This window comes from Opisthocomus hoazin, chromosome 6 (genome assembly GCF_030867145.1).
Source record: "Opisthocomus hoazin isolate bOpiHoa1 chromosome 6, bOpiHoa1.hap1, whole genome shotgun sequence".
In the NCBI taxonomy this organism is placed as follows: domain Eukaryota; kingdom Metazoa; phylum Chordata; class Aves; order Opisthocomiformes; family Opisthocomidae; genus Opisthocomus; species Opisthocomus hoazin.
In genome coordinates this window covers 9,990,027-10,004,279 of record NC_134419.1, presented here as the reverse complement: position 1 = coordinate 10,004,279, position 14,253 = coordinate 9,990,027, and the positions used below count along the sequence as shown (strand labels likewise).

Genomic DNA, 14,253 nt, shown 5'->3' with positions numbered 1-14,253 from the left:
GCAATGACACAGCACTCAACCATACAGAAGTGAGAGGTTTTGCAACTTCCCTCCCTGAACTCTGCTGTAGACCTCATTGCAAAGGAACTTTGGGGCCTCACCTACTGCATGGAGTTACCAACACAGCTAAAAATGCAATGGGAGGAGGAGGAGGGTCTGCATAAAGGCAGCATTTCCTTCCTCTTGTGTCTAACTGGTTAGCACGGGCCACCAGAAGTCATGGAGATCTACCTAGGTCCCCTACTAACAGCCTCTGCTGAGAAAAGGGGGAGGAGAGTGATGGGTCTTTGGGACAATTCTGATTCCTGTCATCTTCCAGCGGAGGAAAGGGATGGAATGGCCACCCATGGCTACCAGGGGCTTTCTGCTGGCCTAGCAGAAGAATGAGGCCAACTGACTTCCTTGATGAAAGAGATAACACTTTCAAGTGCTCTTCACGTAGTCTCTGCAGATGTAATTTCTCAAATAATAAATTAGACTGGGGATTGGCAGTGGTTGAAACCTTCACTGGGGATGCTTTGTGAATGTGAATGACAAATGGCTCGTCACAAGCTTGAACGGACCCAACTTCTACATAAACTGTTTATACACACACAAGTATACACAAAACCAGTGATGAAGCCCCGCTCTCCTCCCATGAAGGGAACCCCACACAGCAGTAAGTGAAACACCAGGAAAATGAAAACCACTTGTTCTGCTGCTCCCCGGAGCACAGTAAGTCAGTTAGGAAGCCTCCTCCCTCCATTGTATGTGCATGTGTGTTTTCTTAGTCTGTGCTTGTTTGTTTGCTTGCCTGGAAATGCTTTATCTAAGTGCCAGATGTTTGAGAGGGTATCGCAGCCTAGCATTTGTAGCACTGCCTAGCTACTGAAAAGCATGTAATATTACTTCTAACAAGTCTAACAGACGTCAGAGCCTCATCACAACTATGCCTGGCATCTGGCAGAGGTTCTAGCAGTCACATTAGCTTGTTATAGCTATACAAAGATGAAACAGTTTGCGAGTGACCAAACCAGGACCCCTCCTGAGGTGGTGCTGCAATCCAGCTCACACCACAGAAAAGCCAATATCCTTTGCTGGCAAAGGGCTTTTAACCTGAAAATCATTCTTCGATTCTCAGAGTGATTTGGTAATTTAAAGCTGGGTTTTTTAAAACACATTATTAAAATGAACTGTCTTTTCCATCCATGGAGAGTGTGCCCTCCTCCCAACTTCATGGGATCAGGTCTTCTTGGCAACTTGACCCTGCACTGGAATATATACTTAATTTTCAAAGGATCTGGAGGAGCAACAGTTTAACTTCTATGCTTGCAACCTTCATTCAGCTTTTGCCACTGCTTCTTCATCTATACTGAATGTCATTGAGTACTAGGTCTCTGGTAAGGGACTTCACCTTTTAACAAATTAGGATTCCTCTCTATCTCAGACCACCTTCCACTCTGTTCACAGGACAGGTCAGGGATGCTGCTTTAGCCAAAAGGGCCCCCAGGGAACCCGATTTTCTGTTTTGCCGTCTGCACAGTAGAGCTGAATTGGTGTTGGTGTAAGATACAGAAAGCCCTTGGCTTTTCTTGACTTTGTTTTATTTTTGCTGTTGCGGTCTGCCCTGGAAGCTAAGATCAATCCTGGATAGGTGATGTCTCCCTACCGCAAGTGTGATATTGATGGTCAAGTACCAGGCAACACTAAGCCCAGAAACAGAAAGCCCATACAAATTTCTTACTCTCACTAGAAGCAGCTCCACACAGGAAACATCTGTACAAGAAAGCGCTGAGAGGAGTGGGTGACTCTCAGGCACTGCGAAGGAGACTGAGATGACCTCTGCGTCATGCTCCGCGGTGGCTGAGATGTGTCTTGTGTTTATTCAGAGCAGCACAGCACTGTCAGCCTTCACAGCTCCTCTGGCCTGAGCGCTGCCCATCAAATCCCAACAAGGGAGGATTACCCAGGGGTTTATTAGTTAGCAGTTTAACTAACGCTAAACTAGCGTGCTGTGCTAGGTTTTGCCTTCACGCTCCAGTTTTCCATCCACCCATGGAGATAACTCCCTACCTCACATGAAGACAGTAAGAAGAAATACAGCAAAGACTCAGAGATGCTGTGCTGGCGGGGCCACGTAAGCAATGCGGACAGGTAAGCGTGGGCCAGACCGCAAAAGTGCCACCTCCTGTTGTTGAAATGCTGCCTGCATAAGATGTTTTAATTAAAACCGCGGAACGATTCATCTGACTCATCCTTCTGCAAGGAGACTAAGTGGTCGGGGCTGACCCACCGGCCTGCCGAGGCAGAGGCATTTATTTGGAACAGAAGCACAGGCTACTTGCGCAATGTTCTCTCCAGCTCTGCTTCCCAAGCGAACGATGGCACCCTGCACACACGCCTGTCTGTCCCTCTGCGCCCTCCCTGCCTCAGTATAATGCTAATTTGACAGCCAGTTATAACTGAATTATCGCAAGTAGCACAGAGATCAAAAAAGAGCGTATGTCCTTGTTGATACGAAAGTAGCAGGAAGGAGTCAGGCTTTATGAGGAAAGACTCAGGTATGAGCTCAGCCCTTTCCTACATATCAGAGTCCAATGATTAGAAAACCCACAGGACCCCTAGACCTCACCAGGTCTGTCGTTCGCAGACTGACATGGGATTTCTTGGCAAGGCAGGGGAGGTACGCAGGGAGGGAAGTGGGACAGTGCACCCCAATAGTGAAAGAAGAAGAAAATAAAATCAGTCTCCTGCTCCATCATCTCCTGTGAAACTTCTGGTTGCCTGTGCATTTCATTTGCCACCTTTCACTGATTTGAGGGGGACTTGCTGACCGTTCAGCAATGATTGCTAACAGTATGAATGCTTGAATACATAGAAGTTGCCCTAAATTCATGGCTGCATTTATAAAACAAACAAGCAAAACCCCTGTTAACTCTGCTTTCTTTCAAATCAATGTCCTTTCTCCTTGAGGGGGATGTTTCTAAAATTGCCTCAGGGATTTAAAATCTCGATGCCTGCTAAATGTCAATGGAAGTTGCGCTTCCTGGTTCCATTTGCGACCTAAAATCTAATCTACTTGTAAGTTTGATACACGTGCAAAATTCTCATTTAACATTAGTACGAAATCACCTGCCTCTAGGGGAAGAAAAATGATTCCTTTGTCAAAAACACAAAGCAAGGTTTGCTTTGACAGAACAGTGGCAAAAAGCCCATCTGTGCATCTATTGCATCCAATGACTGCAGGTCAATGAGTGGAATGACCTGCTGCTCCTGTGAAGATGTCTTCAGCCTGCATGGCACTATGAAGGAAGGAAGGAGGCACCCAACAAAACCATGTGTGTGTCCTAACCAGAGTCAGAGGTGAGGACATGGCAAAGTCGTTCAGATCTGCATCTGCCAGGATGGGAAAAGCAGAGGAAGAGCCACCCACTGACCTGGACCAAAGCACCACCATATTACCCTGGTGTTAGACAGCCTTGATTCTTAGCACTGCTGATTTCAGAAATCAGCTTTTTCTCTCCAAAGTTCATGCAAGGACTTCTGGATCTTCCTTGTGCTGGAATACGATGCCTTGACTCTGTGGGTGTTAGAAATAATTCCTTAAAATGACTTCAAATGCCACAAATGCAGGCAATGTTACAACCTAAACCCACTACAGCAGCAGAAGTTTACTGCTGTCCTTGTAGAGAGCCACGTGAGTTTGTTTCAGCTACTAATATTTTCTTTCCCCTTCAGAAATCAGGAGGAGACAATACCACAAAAGCATCTGAGATCCATGTGAACCTCGTTTAGCCACTGTGGATTGGGATTTACATTCCAGGGGTAAAATGGACACAGAGACGCAAAAATGTGGGCACACAACATTATTAAACCCTTGAAGAATATCCCAGTCTCGCTCGGTAACTTAGCCTTTTCTTAACGATGCTGGCATGTATATGAACTACAGCCTTTAGCAAAGCTCCGTGCCAACAGAAACCAGCAACTTTGGAGAGGCCGAGCAGCAGCCCAGTGAAGTCCTGTGTGTTACAGCTCTGGCCAGGCTGTATCATTTTTCTTCAATGGACGGGAAAAGTGTTTATCTGGGAAGTGTTTCACATCAAGGACAACAGGGAACTGTTTAGCTTTCCACAAATAGGCTGGTATGCAACTTCCGAGTACTCTCCAAGGAAAACCTTGGAACACTGGCCACATCTTTCCAGCAGGGATTTCATGTAAAGTAGTTATGGCCCCACATCCTTCATCCTGATTTATTCCTGCTTCATCCTGGTTTCAAAGTGCTGCGCCCACTTCAAACACGACATGGGGCTCATCTCAGTGAACATGCACTTTGATCGCCGGGGACTCCAGATTCGTATCGGCCGTTCAAACAGAAACAGGGATGTGCTGTCTCGACAGAGGTATTTCTGTGACTGCCTTTGTTTTTCCTTGAGTAATTTGGAAATGTGAAGCTGGGGTCAGATGACAGGAGATTCAGATCTAGTGGCCAGACAGGGCACTGGATACCAAAGCGCTCGAAGCCTGTCTACAGCTTTGCTGCTGAGCTGCTGCAGGTTAGCAGGAAAATCTTAGTATCCCTGGCTTGACAGACATCCTGGGAGTCAGTGGAGAGAGGCTTCAGGGTGCTCTCACCCACAAACAAGAGCACCAAATTAGGTCTCTCTTTCTCTGCAGGCTGCGGCCAGCAGAGTTGTGAGCTGGTCTGACGCCCCAGACAGCAGAAGAAGAGGGAAGTATCCCCAGTCTAGTCCTCATGCTAATGCTGGTCCCCTGTGGGACCAACTGTTTTCTCGCTGAAGTCAACAAGAGTTATGACCATGCTGGATGTAAATTTAGGCTAATTCTTGGTGCTGATGAAAAATTCTGTTCTATGGTGGGGCTACAGACGAGGCAGGCAGATGGGCACAGCCAGGTCCACAGTGGCCGTGACGAGGTTAATCCTCCAGGTGCTTCTCCTGACCAACTGGAGTCTCAGAGGTCTGTCACAGTGGCAAAGGGCCCAATTTTCACAAGCAGAACAACTGCAGTCTATGAGACCGCCAGCCAGAACAAGAGATCAAGGCGGGAGCTCAAACAGATAATGCAGCTTCTGTCAGATGCTCCCTGTGCCCCAATCTTTCCCTCTAAATTTGCATGTATTAATTCTAAGTTGGATTACTGTAGAAGCATATTTTTAGCAATCACAATTGCAGGAAACTATCTTCATTCAGGATGTTCTTCCATCGTAACAATTGACAGCCACTGTGTCTACATCCAGATACAGCATCTGATCCGTTTTTCCTCCCTCTTGTTTCTATTCACAGGTCCATTTTTCATTCTCCCTGGAATGAGAAGCATTTGGGAGTGTAGGTGGAAAGCCAAAGTCTTTCAACACCCACTAATAGAAATTTGTTTTATTAATTAACTTTGTGGGAAGGAAAAAAAAAAGAGAGAGACTTGATCCTCTGCTCTGAAATCATGAATCACTGCTCAAGAGAAGATGTCCTCTGAGACACCAGAGGCTGCTCCAGACAGAGTGAGTGACTAAGCTGCTTTCTTGGGAAGTCCTGAATCATCAAATACAGCAGACTAATCCCCAGGAAATGGGAAACATATTGGCATGACTTTCACTTGCATGGAGCATAAGCTCCAGAGAAGGGTGAACCTCCAAAGGTTCTGGAGATCAGTTTAGCTTGTGGAAGGATTTTAAAACCTTAGAGCTTCTCTGAAGTATATCTGATTGGGAGCTACAGTACTCCCAACACATGATTTACTGGATGAATTAAACTCTTTACATACTTTACAGATTACATGCGAATTTGCTTTGACTTCTCATAAAAAATGATTCAATGATCATGACATGGAAATGTATTCTGGCTTCTAAGTTATGTACTGTGACAAGTGCGTCATATATTTACCATTCTTAACTTACTAGTCCTGTTGTAAGAACTTACTTTTTTGGCATTCCTGCTCCTCCTACTAGCAGTTAATCAGGAGAAGCAGCTGATATACGTGTTTCTTAGTCCGACCCTTCACCATGGCTCTCCTAAAGGGCCATTTATGCAGTCATTTCAGACCCAAAGCTGGGTCATGGCCAGCGTGAAGCCACCTGGCTTGGCTGAGATACCACGAGTTGTTAAAAGTGAGACTATTTTGCACTGAACTGGACAAGAAATGGCACAATATCACATCACATACGTACGTAAGAGTGACCTTCTACTTGTGGAGGTAATTCGGAAAGGTGTCAGTAAATTTCACAGCTTGCCACAAGATCTACCCACAAGAAGTCATTTGGCCGTGCCACCACTCACACAATGTTGTTTTGGAGGGTGTCTAACCCCATTTAAACTGTGAAGAATGTCCCTACAGACATCTGACCACTCATGAAAGACTGCAAATGTACTTCTTAGTGTATTCCTATGTAGAAACTGTATCCTCAACTGTTTTCTTTTAAGGCATCAGTCTTGAAGAAATTTTAAGTGGAAGTGTCAACGATAAAAGTCATTGACTCCCTTTGTTCCTGTTCCTTTTTTAGGAACTCATGCATGTTAAAGAGCTCCCTGCAAGCAAAATTACTAGCAATTACACTCACGCTGAACCAAGTTGCTCTACTGATTGCAACACAACCTACAGCCCTCTTGCTGCAGGAAAAGAAGTCAGCTCTGGAAGTAGAAAAGCTATCTGTCCTAATGTGTGAGGTCTCTTCGCCTGACAATGTGATAGTGAAGGTAAGGAAAGTCGGCACTGCAGAGACAGAGTGACAGCAAACAGACTACAAACTTCCTTAGATAAACGACATATTTCAAACCACACAATACCACTTGATACCTTTGTGCCCCTTGAGCTGTTACAAAGTGCAGCTGCACTTCAGCCCAGATTGATATCACTCGGGACAGAGGCCATCAATCCACAGGACAAGTGCAGGCTGAATACACAAACACAAAGCTCGCACAACCTCACTGTTCCAGTGGAATGCTGGAGAGGGGATGGCACAATTTTTCCAAAGGCTTAAATAGTGTAATGACACTGTCCGACTCGAACATGGGGCCCAAGTTCTTCAGATAGGAGGGGAATTCATCTCACAAAATGACTGGTCATCTAAAACTAGCCAGACACCTACTGCAAGTGAGTTGGGCTGGCTGGCTAAGACACCCATGAGCAGTCCTCTGGAAAAGCCAGTCTTTTTATGTTGACTGCTGTAACCACCCGCACAACTGTGTGAATATATTCTCAGTTTTTTACTGTTTTCCTCATGGCTCCTCACAACCAAAGACAGGAGATAATCAGCAACAATCTTGTATGAAAGATGACCTCTAAAAATTACTGGCACTGATGGAAACCTTGTTGTTGACTCCACTGCACTTTGAATCAGTATTATCTCTAGTAACCATAGACCAGAGATTTAATCTTATATTAACGACCTTAGGGTGAAAAGATTTGCATTAGAGTTGGCTGGAAGCAGAAAGAGGATGAAAAATCAGCTTTTTCTATGGAAACAAGAACCCCAAAATCTGTCTAGGAAACAAAGTAAGAACTGGCTCTGAACTTGTGAAGTCTCCAAGGCTCTGTAAGTTGACTGTTAGATAGTTTACGGAGCATGAGATACAGCTCTCCTACAACTGATGGGCTGCAGAGAAGCAAAAAACCTAGAAAACTGGCTTCAGGACAACTCAGCGAGCAAGCTGCCCTCAAGCAAAAAGAAGCAAGCCCAGGTTCCCCAGTGGCCCTGTGTGCAAGTTCCCAAGGAACAGAATGATATGAAATATGAAACATTTTTTTTAAAAGAAATGAGAAATTTCTCCGAGGATAAAATCTGATTATAAAAAAAAGTGAATGTCCCACTGGGAAAACTAGTCAAGCACAAAATTTCCAAGTTCTGTTCTGTGTTCATTCACCAACACCATGAAGTATCCTGCTCTTTCACAGATTTTTTTGCAGAAAGTTACTAAATTCTTTCTTTCAGAAGGCATTTGGTGCTTAAAGGTGGCCTGAAGAACACGCAGGCACACTGGCCTAAGAAAAGTGCTGCTTGGGAAGTGACAGGATAATTTTCCATGGCTGAGAACTTGAGTTGACTTTGCTTCTCTACCACATCCTGGAGCTTTTCTTCAATTTCTTTCCCTCCAAGAGTTACTTTGACTGCCTCAGGTGTTATCCTTTGTGGCTGTCCGGTAATTATAGATACAAAGACAACTAAATCGCAAAGGAGGATATTTTAGAGGCACATGGGAATCTCTTGAAAATGTAATGTCATTTTCATGACAAAATATTTTAAACATTAAGTAGTTTTATTCTCCAGTGTTAGATGAGACAATAAATTTGCCAATGCATGCAGATGAACCCCATTTAATCCCTACACACCTCTCACTGCAAATTATGCTCTCAGAGAAATCCCCCTAAATAATGGGTTTGCTTTTCTTCTCAGGAAAGCAATCCAGTGAAGGGAGTATGCTCTTCAGGCTCAGATCAAGTGAAAGATCCAAAGGTTTACTATAGGATTAAGAACTGTAGTATCCCAATGGGGAGATTACTCCACCCACCGGAAAAAAAAAGAAAAAAAGTGTGCATTTTTCCACATCGCAGAAGAGATTAGATCCAGAATGGGCTAACATCTCAGCTCTTTTTTTTCCCTCAACTAACTCACTTGCTACCAATCAAATTGTCACAGCTCTTGCATTTTTTTTTTTTACTTTTTCTCTTTTCTAAATAAAATTCTACTTGTTTCACTACAACTTTAACATTCTCCAAAACACATCCCAAACATTAACAGCTAAGCAGAGTGGAGTAACCCTGCCGGGCTGGCACCAGAAAGCCCAAGTCATTTGGGCATCCCAGGGAACATGGGAACCGCTGGGAGACTCCTGAGGGCTCTGATAGCATCCATAAGTTGTTGGGATGCAAGCCAGTGAACTGGCACTTTTACTGACTTGAGGCTGCAAGAAATGTGGTGTCAAACATTTTTCCCATGTCCACATATCAGCTCCTGAAGGTTAGGGATCCCAATGGAGTGAAACGGCTGCATCACTGTGTGGATCGGATGTGCTTCCATCCCGTGGGGAACAAGAAAGCATTCATAGTGGAGCAAAGAAACTTCCACCGTGAGACAACGCTGAGTAGGGCGGCCAGGGTCACACCTGTAGGATGCTATAGGAAAAGGTGATGGAGCAAGCTCTTTGCTTCAGGAAGAAGGAAAGGAATAAGCTACAAGAGCAAAGACATGCTGCTTCCACTGGGCCGGGACATTCAAACGTATGGAGGAAGGGTAATTAATTTCCACAGTAGAGCTCAGAGAGTTTACAATAAACTCTGAGATGGGCAGAAATAAAAGCTTGTCCTGAATTCTCCCATTCTGAATGAAGGTAGCATTGAGCATAGTATCTGAAAGAGCACTGATGGAAACGAGCACTGCCGCGTGTTTTTCTGGCCAAGGAAATGGTGCGCAGTACGTCAGGGCTTGGCGCATGGCAGAAGGTCAGAGCCAATTCTGAGAACCCAGTAACAATAGAGTCATCGTGGACACAGGTGCTTCCGGGATTGATCTTGCAATTTGGCTGCTTCCAATTAAATGTGAAGCAGATGTGGCCCTTTATCTGCTCAAGTCACTGGAATCCATCTGAGGGGAAACTTTCTCCCATCTCCTCCCCTCTCCCCACCCCAAGCATGCAGCCCTGCTTTCTGAAGACAGAGATGGGCAGGGACAGCCAACTGGCAGAGGCCCCACCAAAAAAAAAGTTGCCTTTCTTATCTCAGGGCAAAGCAATGAGATACTGATTCAGCCATTCATTTTCCAATGCCTTTATTTGGGGACAAGGAGGACAGCCAGCAAAATAAGCAGCAAATACGAATACTGTTGAAGATTGTCAGGCAAACAGATTCGGGTCACTTTCCCTCAGGCAACAAAATAAACAAATGAAGTCAATGTGAGGATAAGTTCGCCAGTGTTTATGGCATTGTTCTGTATACAGACTACAACAGGGTTTCTTTTACAGACAGGGACTGAGCTTTAAAGAAGGTATTTTCAATAGTCAGCTCGGGAAGGTCAACACTGGGCCACCAGGCAGATCAACAGGAGCTACGGGATTTCAGAAATCCAGTTGGTGAGAGCTCCCAAATAGCTCCACACCAGTTAAATGTACTTCATATGAACTTTTCTTTGCCAGCTCATTGATTCTGGAGCCATCAAACCCCTTCATGTCTTGGCTATCTCTTCTAGCCTGCCAAGGTCTCACTTTTCCCCAATACCTTAAGAAAGGGAGAGCTTGGCTCAAATTTGTGCTTGTCACTAGATGGCAGAAATGTGAGACTCTAGGTATTCGTTTTGGTTGCTTAAAGAGCAGCCATTTCACAACCCGTGCTTAGCATTTTGGACATAGGAAGTCAACAATCTTCTGGCTTTACCCAGCCTGCTTGTAACTGAAAGCATCACAGCTTTGGTCTTTGGGCTATTTCACTCTTCCCAAGGCTTTTCTGATACACAGGAACAGGACTAGTTATTTTCTAAAAAGCTATTCTCCTGTCCGTTCTGAAACTGAAATGGATGGCAGAGCTTAAACATCATACCACACTACCCCACCTATTTGGGGTACCACTGCTTCACTGTTATTGAACAATAAAGATCAGATTACTAGTCATTTCAATAATAATAATAATAATAATTATCATACTGTTCTAGGAACTGACATATTAAAGAAAAATGGTATTTGCTTTTTTGGCAAGGCAGCATTGGCAGTAAGTAGGACACAGCACAAGTGTTTTGCTAAAGTTACTTTCATCGTTTCAAATAATAGGACTTCTGACTTACCCTGAGAAAGACTGCTTGACAATAATTTTCAGGACAATCATCAACATTCAGCCAAAACCACCCTCAGTTTCAATACAATCTACCTCCAAAAGTTCCTATGTGCCAGCTCAGACTGCTTCTCTTGGTCCTTCTGGGCACAATCCGACAACAACAATCCTTTTTCGTATTCCCTTGGCCAAAACATAAGCAAGCAGCTGCTTCAGTTTTTTCCAATCGCTGCATTTTTTCCATGTGCTGTCCACCCCCACCAATCTCTGCATTAGAGTCCAGCTGATCTTCCCTGAACACTATCCAGTTTTTCAGTTGTCAGTGCCAGAATGCAATGCAGTGGGCTTGACTTCCTTATACAATTTAGTTGGAAGAAAAGCAGAAATGTCTCTTTTGAGGTTCAGCAGAGGAAAGAAATACCTCATTTCATGTATGGTTCCACAAGAGCCAAGACAAAAACACCTGCATCTCTATAATCCATAAAACAATTTCTGCTTGCAAGAAGCTCAAAATTTGTTGAGCTTTGACTTGTTTATTCTATGTACACATGCCATAAGTACAGCCACTACCCCAAAACAGTTTCTCTTCTGGACCATTCTAACTGTTTTCAAATGTTTTTCTTTCATCTTTTGAAAAGGAAAGAGAAGAGCAAAAAAAGAAGGGTAGACAAAATGCAAGGTTCCTGAAGACTCTCAATTACAGCAACGTAACCCCAACATCACAACAATTAACTGGCTGTGCCTTCTGAATGTGCTGTCAACTTCTGTCATAACTGCTTGATTAGACTGTCCTTCGCAGCTTGCCCAGAAATCATAAAATACAGATTATTCTAAACAAGAGAGACAAAATGCTTTGCAGCAGCCTCCTCATCTCTAAGGGAGAGCCCCAAGCACTTCTGATGGCTACAGCCCCAGCTGTAGGACAATGAAAACAGAGTCCCTGATGAGCAGGTCTGGGAGTCTCTTTTCTCCTAAAGGCAGCAAGCTGTTTCCTGTGAATATATTTAAATTATCTTTATTTAAACTTTCTATATATACTCTACAGACTATAGTCTATATATAGACTATAGAAACTTTCTATAATCTACTACTGTTTCTGCACCTTGAATAATACGATTTACTGGCAACTCTACATTTCCTGACCACGCCATTTCTTTTTCTGTCTGTTTTCTCATCTAAGACTGGCTGATCTGCCTGGATCCTCAGGCCGTGGGAACAAACACATACATCATTTAATCTGTATGGAGTACAAGCACATGCGCTCTCTCATCTCAATACACAACTCACGCACATCAGTATACCCTTTATTAAAGTTATGTGTGTTCAATGTTCAGGACAGACACCACTGGAATTAGGGTACTAGTTCAGATGAAGGGACCAACCTGCCCAACGCTATGGTCTGGAGCCGGAGACAGAAGCTAGCAAGTGGAGGATAATTCCACTGAGGACATAGACATCGCTCTAGGCAGCAGTCCAAGTCCACTCGCTTTCAAGTACATTTTCCCCAGGGACTCACAATTTTAGGGAAGACGTCATGAATGAGAGACACTGCTGCCAAGGTGGGGAATGCATACGCAGAGGTGTCCCACACTGCAAATAAGTCAACATTAAGCTGCGGCTTTGTTTGAAGTTTCCTGCCCCACGACATTATTTCAAGTCTGTGATGATGTGTATAGACATGTCCCAAGATCATAAAAAGCAGAGACTATTCTTGGATATCTCTCACACCGCTGCATCTTTCTTTCTTCTCAAGGGCTTGCAAACAGCCAATAAATTAATAGTTTAAGAATTTCCAGTTGAAGTATTTTTCATGGAAAGACAATACTTTCAACTAAATTAAAATTGCTGAGGAAAGTGCTGGCTTCCCTGAAATGAAAGTTTCTTTGTCAGAAACCTAGGAATGGCATACCTCCTCTGTTTTGGTATTGTTTGCTTGATTCTTCTCTTTTGCTGTATTTTTATACAGAGACATTTTTTTTAATTTTAGCCAAAATTTCCAGCTCCAGCCAGTTACAGTGTTTAATGCTCTTCCCTGTGCCACGTTGATTTTTCTCCCTCTGCCAAAGTGCTTCTTAAACCTCCTCTGAATGTACGTTCTTCCATGTGTTTGATAGCTTTTTCTTCCTCTTCTCCCCAGGATTGTATAAGACTGTGCTTTTATTGCTCAACATATTCCAAGAAGCATTTAGCATAAATGCTCTGTCAAAGACACTTATGTACAGTTGAGCCATATTATACTCTATATGAATCATCGTGGGTGTTTCACAAACAAGGTTAGATCACCAAGATTTTCCAACTATATTAAACACAGCTTTTTCAGACATGGTCTACTAGCCCTGTGATTAATCCTCCACATTGAAACTCACCTCATATTTGGACCATGTCATGTCTGCCCATCAGGGACAGAAGCATGCTGCTAACACTTCTGCCTAATGAGGATAACAATTCTATGACAGAGAAATCTCAGCCAATTTTTATCTGCATAAGGCAGGGGAAAGGTTAACTTTGCAAAGCTAGATGGTCTCTCACCATTCCTCACAGTTTTCTTGTCTATGGTATCTTTAAGACAGAGACCTCATCTAAATGCTAAGGAAAAACAGAAGTCTGGGGAAAAGAAGGAAGTCTGTTTCACCACTTGAGGACAATTTTGTGCCATATTTTATCTTCTACAAATGAAAATTGCCAAGAGCCTGGTAATCAATGCTTCTTGCCTGCTTTACTTGACCAGATGGATGAAGAAGCTAAGGGAATATTGAATCACTTCTTACCTACCCAACACATGCTCCAAGGTGTATAGCCACATTAAATCTGGTCATTCAGGCAAAACTGAAATCTCACCTGAAGAAGAGCAGCCTGACAAAATGAAGTTGGTGGCAGTCTACTGCCCTGCAACAGAGAAGCAACTAAAACCCCACAGAGAGAAAGAGACAAAACAGCTGTAGGGGAAAATGAGCTGAAGGAGATGCTGCTTGAAAACAGAAAAAAACTGTGGCACTTCTGATTTGGTATAGTGAAACACCTGTGATATGAATAATGCCCTCATATGAAAAAAACCCCAGCCATTTTGTGTTTCCAAACCCACACAATGGATGGTTTACAATGCACTTTTTTATCTGGAACTTGAGTGGGAAAGGGAGGTTCCTCAGCCACTCACCCACCTCCTATACTAATGCAATAATCTTACTTAGTCACAGAAAAAGGGACAGAAAAAAGAAAAGGAGACAAAGTTATTAATAATCTGTGGGCAGCTGCTTACTTTCCAATTGGTTGTCCAGGAGGGGTGTGCTCCACTTCAAATCCTGCTTGTCTCAGAACATCAATCACAGTGTTGTTACCCAGGAAGTGACCTAAAATACAGGTAGAAAACAGCACTGTCAATCAAACTGCTCCTCTCACTCACTTGAGTTTCTCCTGTTGGAACAACAGGTTTGGGAGGCAAGGTTACCAGAAGCTAGACCAGCTTCAAAGGCAAGAACGGCACATTATGTAGTTTGTTGTGATCGAGAC

The 14,253-nt window shown here is 43.7% G+C and overlaps 1 protein-coding gene across 1 annotated transcript in view; it reads right to left on the bottom strand.

Annotated features, from left to right (window-relative positions):
- TRABD2B (TraB domain containing 2B) overlaps positions 1-14,253 on the bottom strand; it is a 297,703-nt gene that overhangs the window by 31,394 nt on the left and 252,056 nt on the right. Inside the window, exon 5 of the mRNA XM_075424535.1 lies at positions 14,003-14,093. Within this exon, the coding sequence (XP_075280650.1) occupies positions 14,003-14,093 (91 nt within the window). The remainder of the gene's footprint in view (positions 1-14,002; positions 14,094-14,253) is intronic.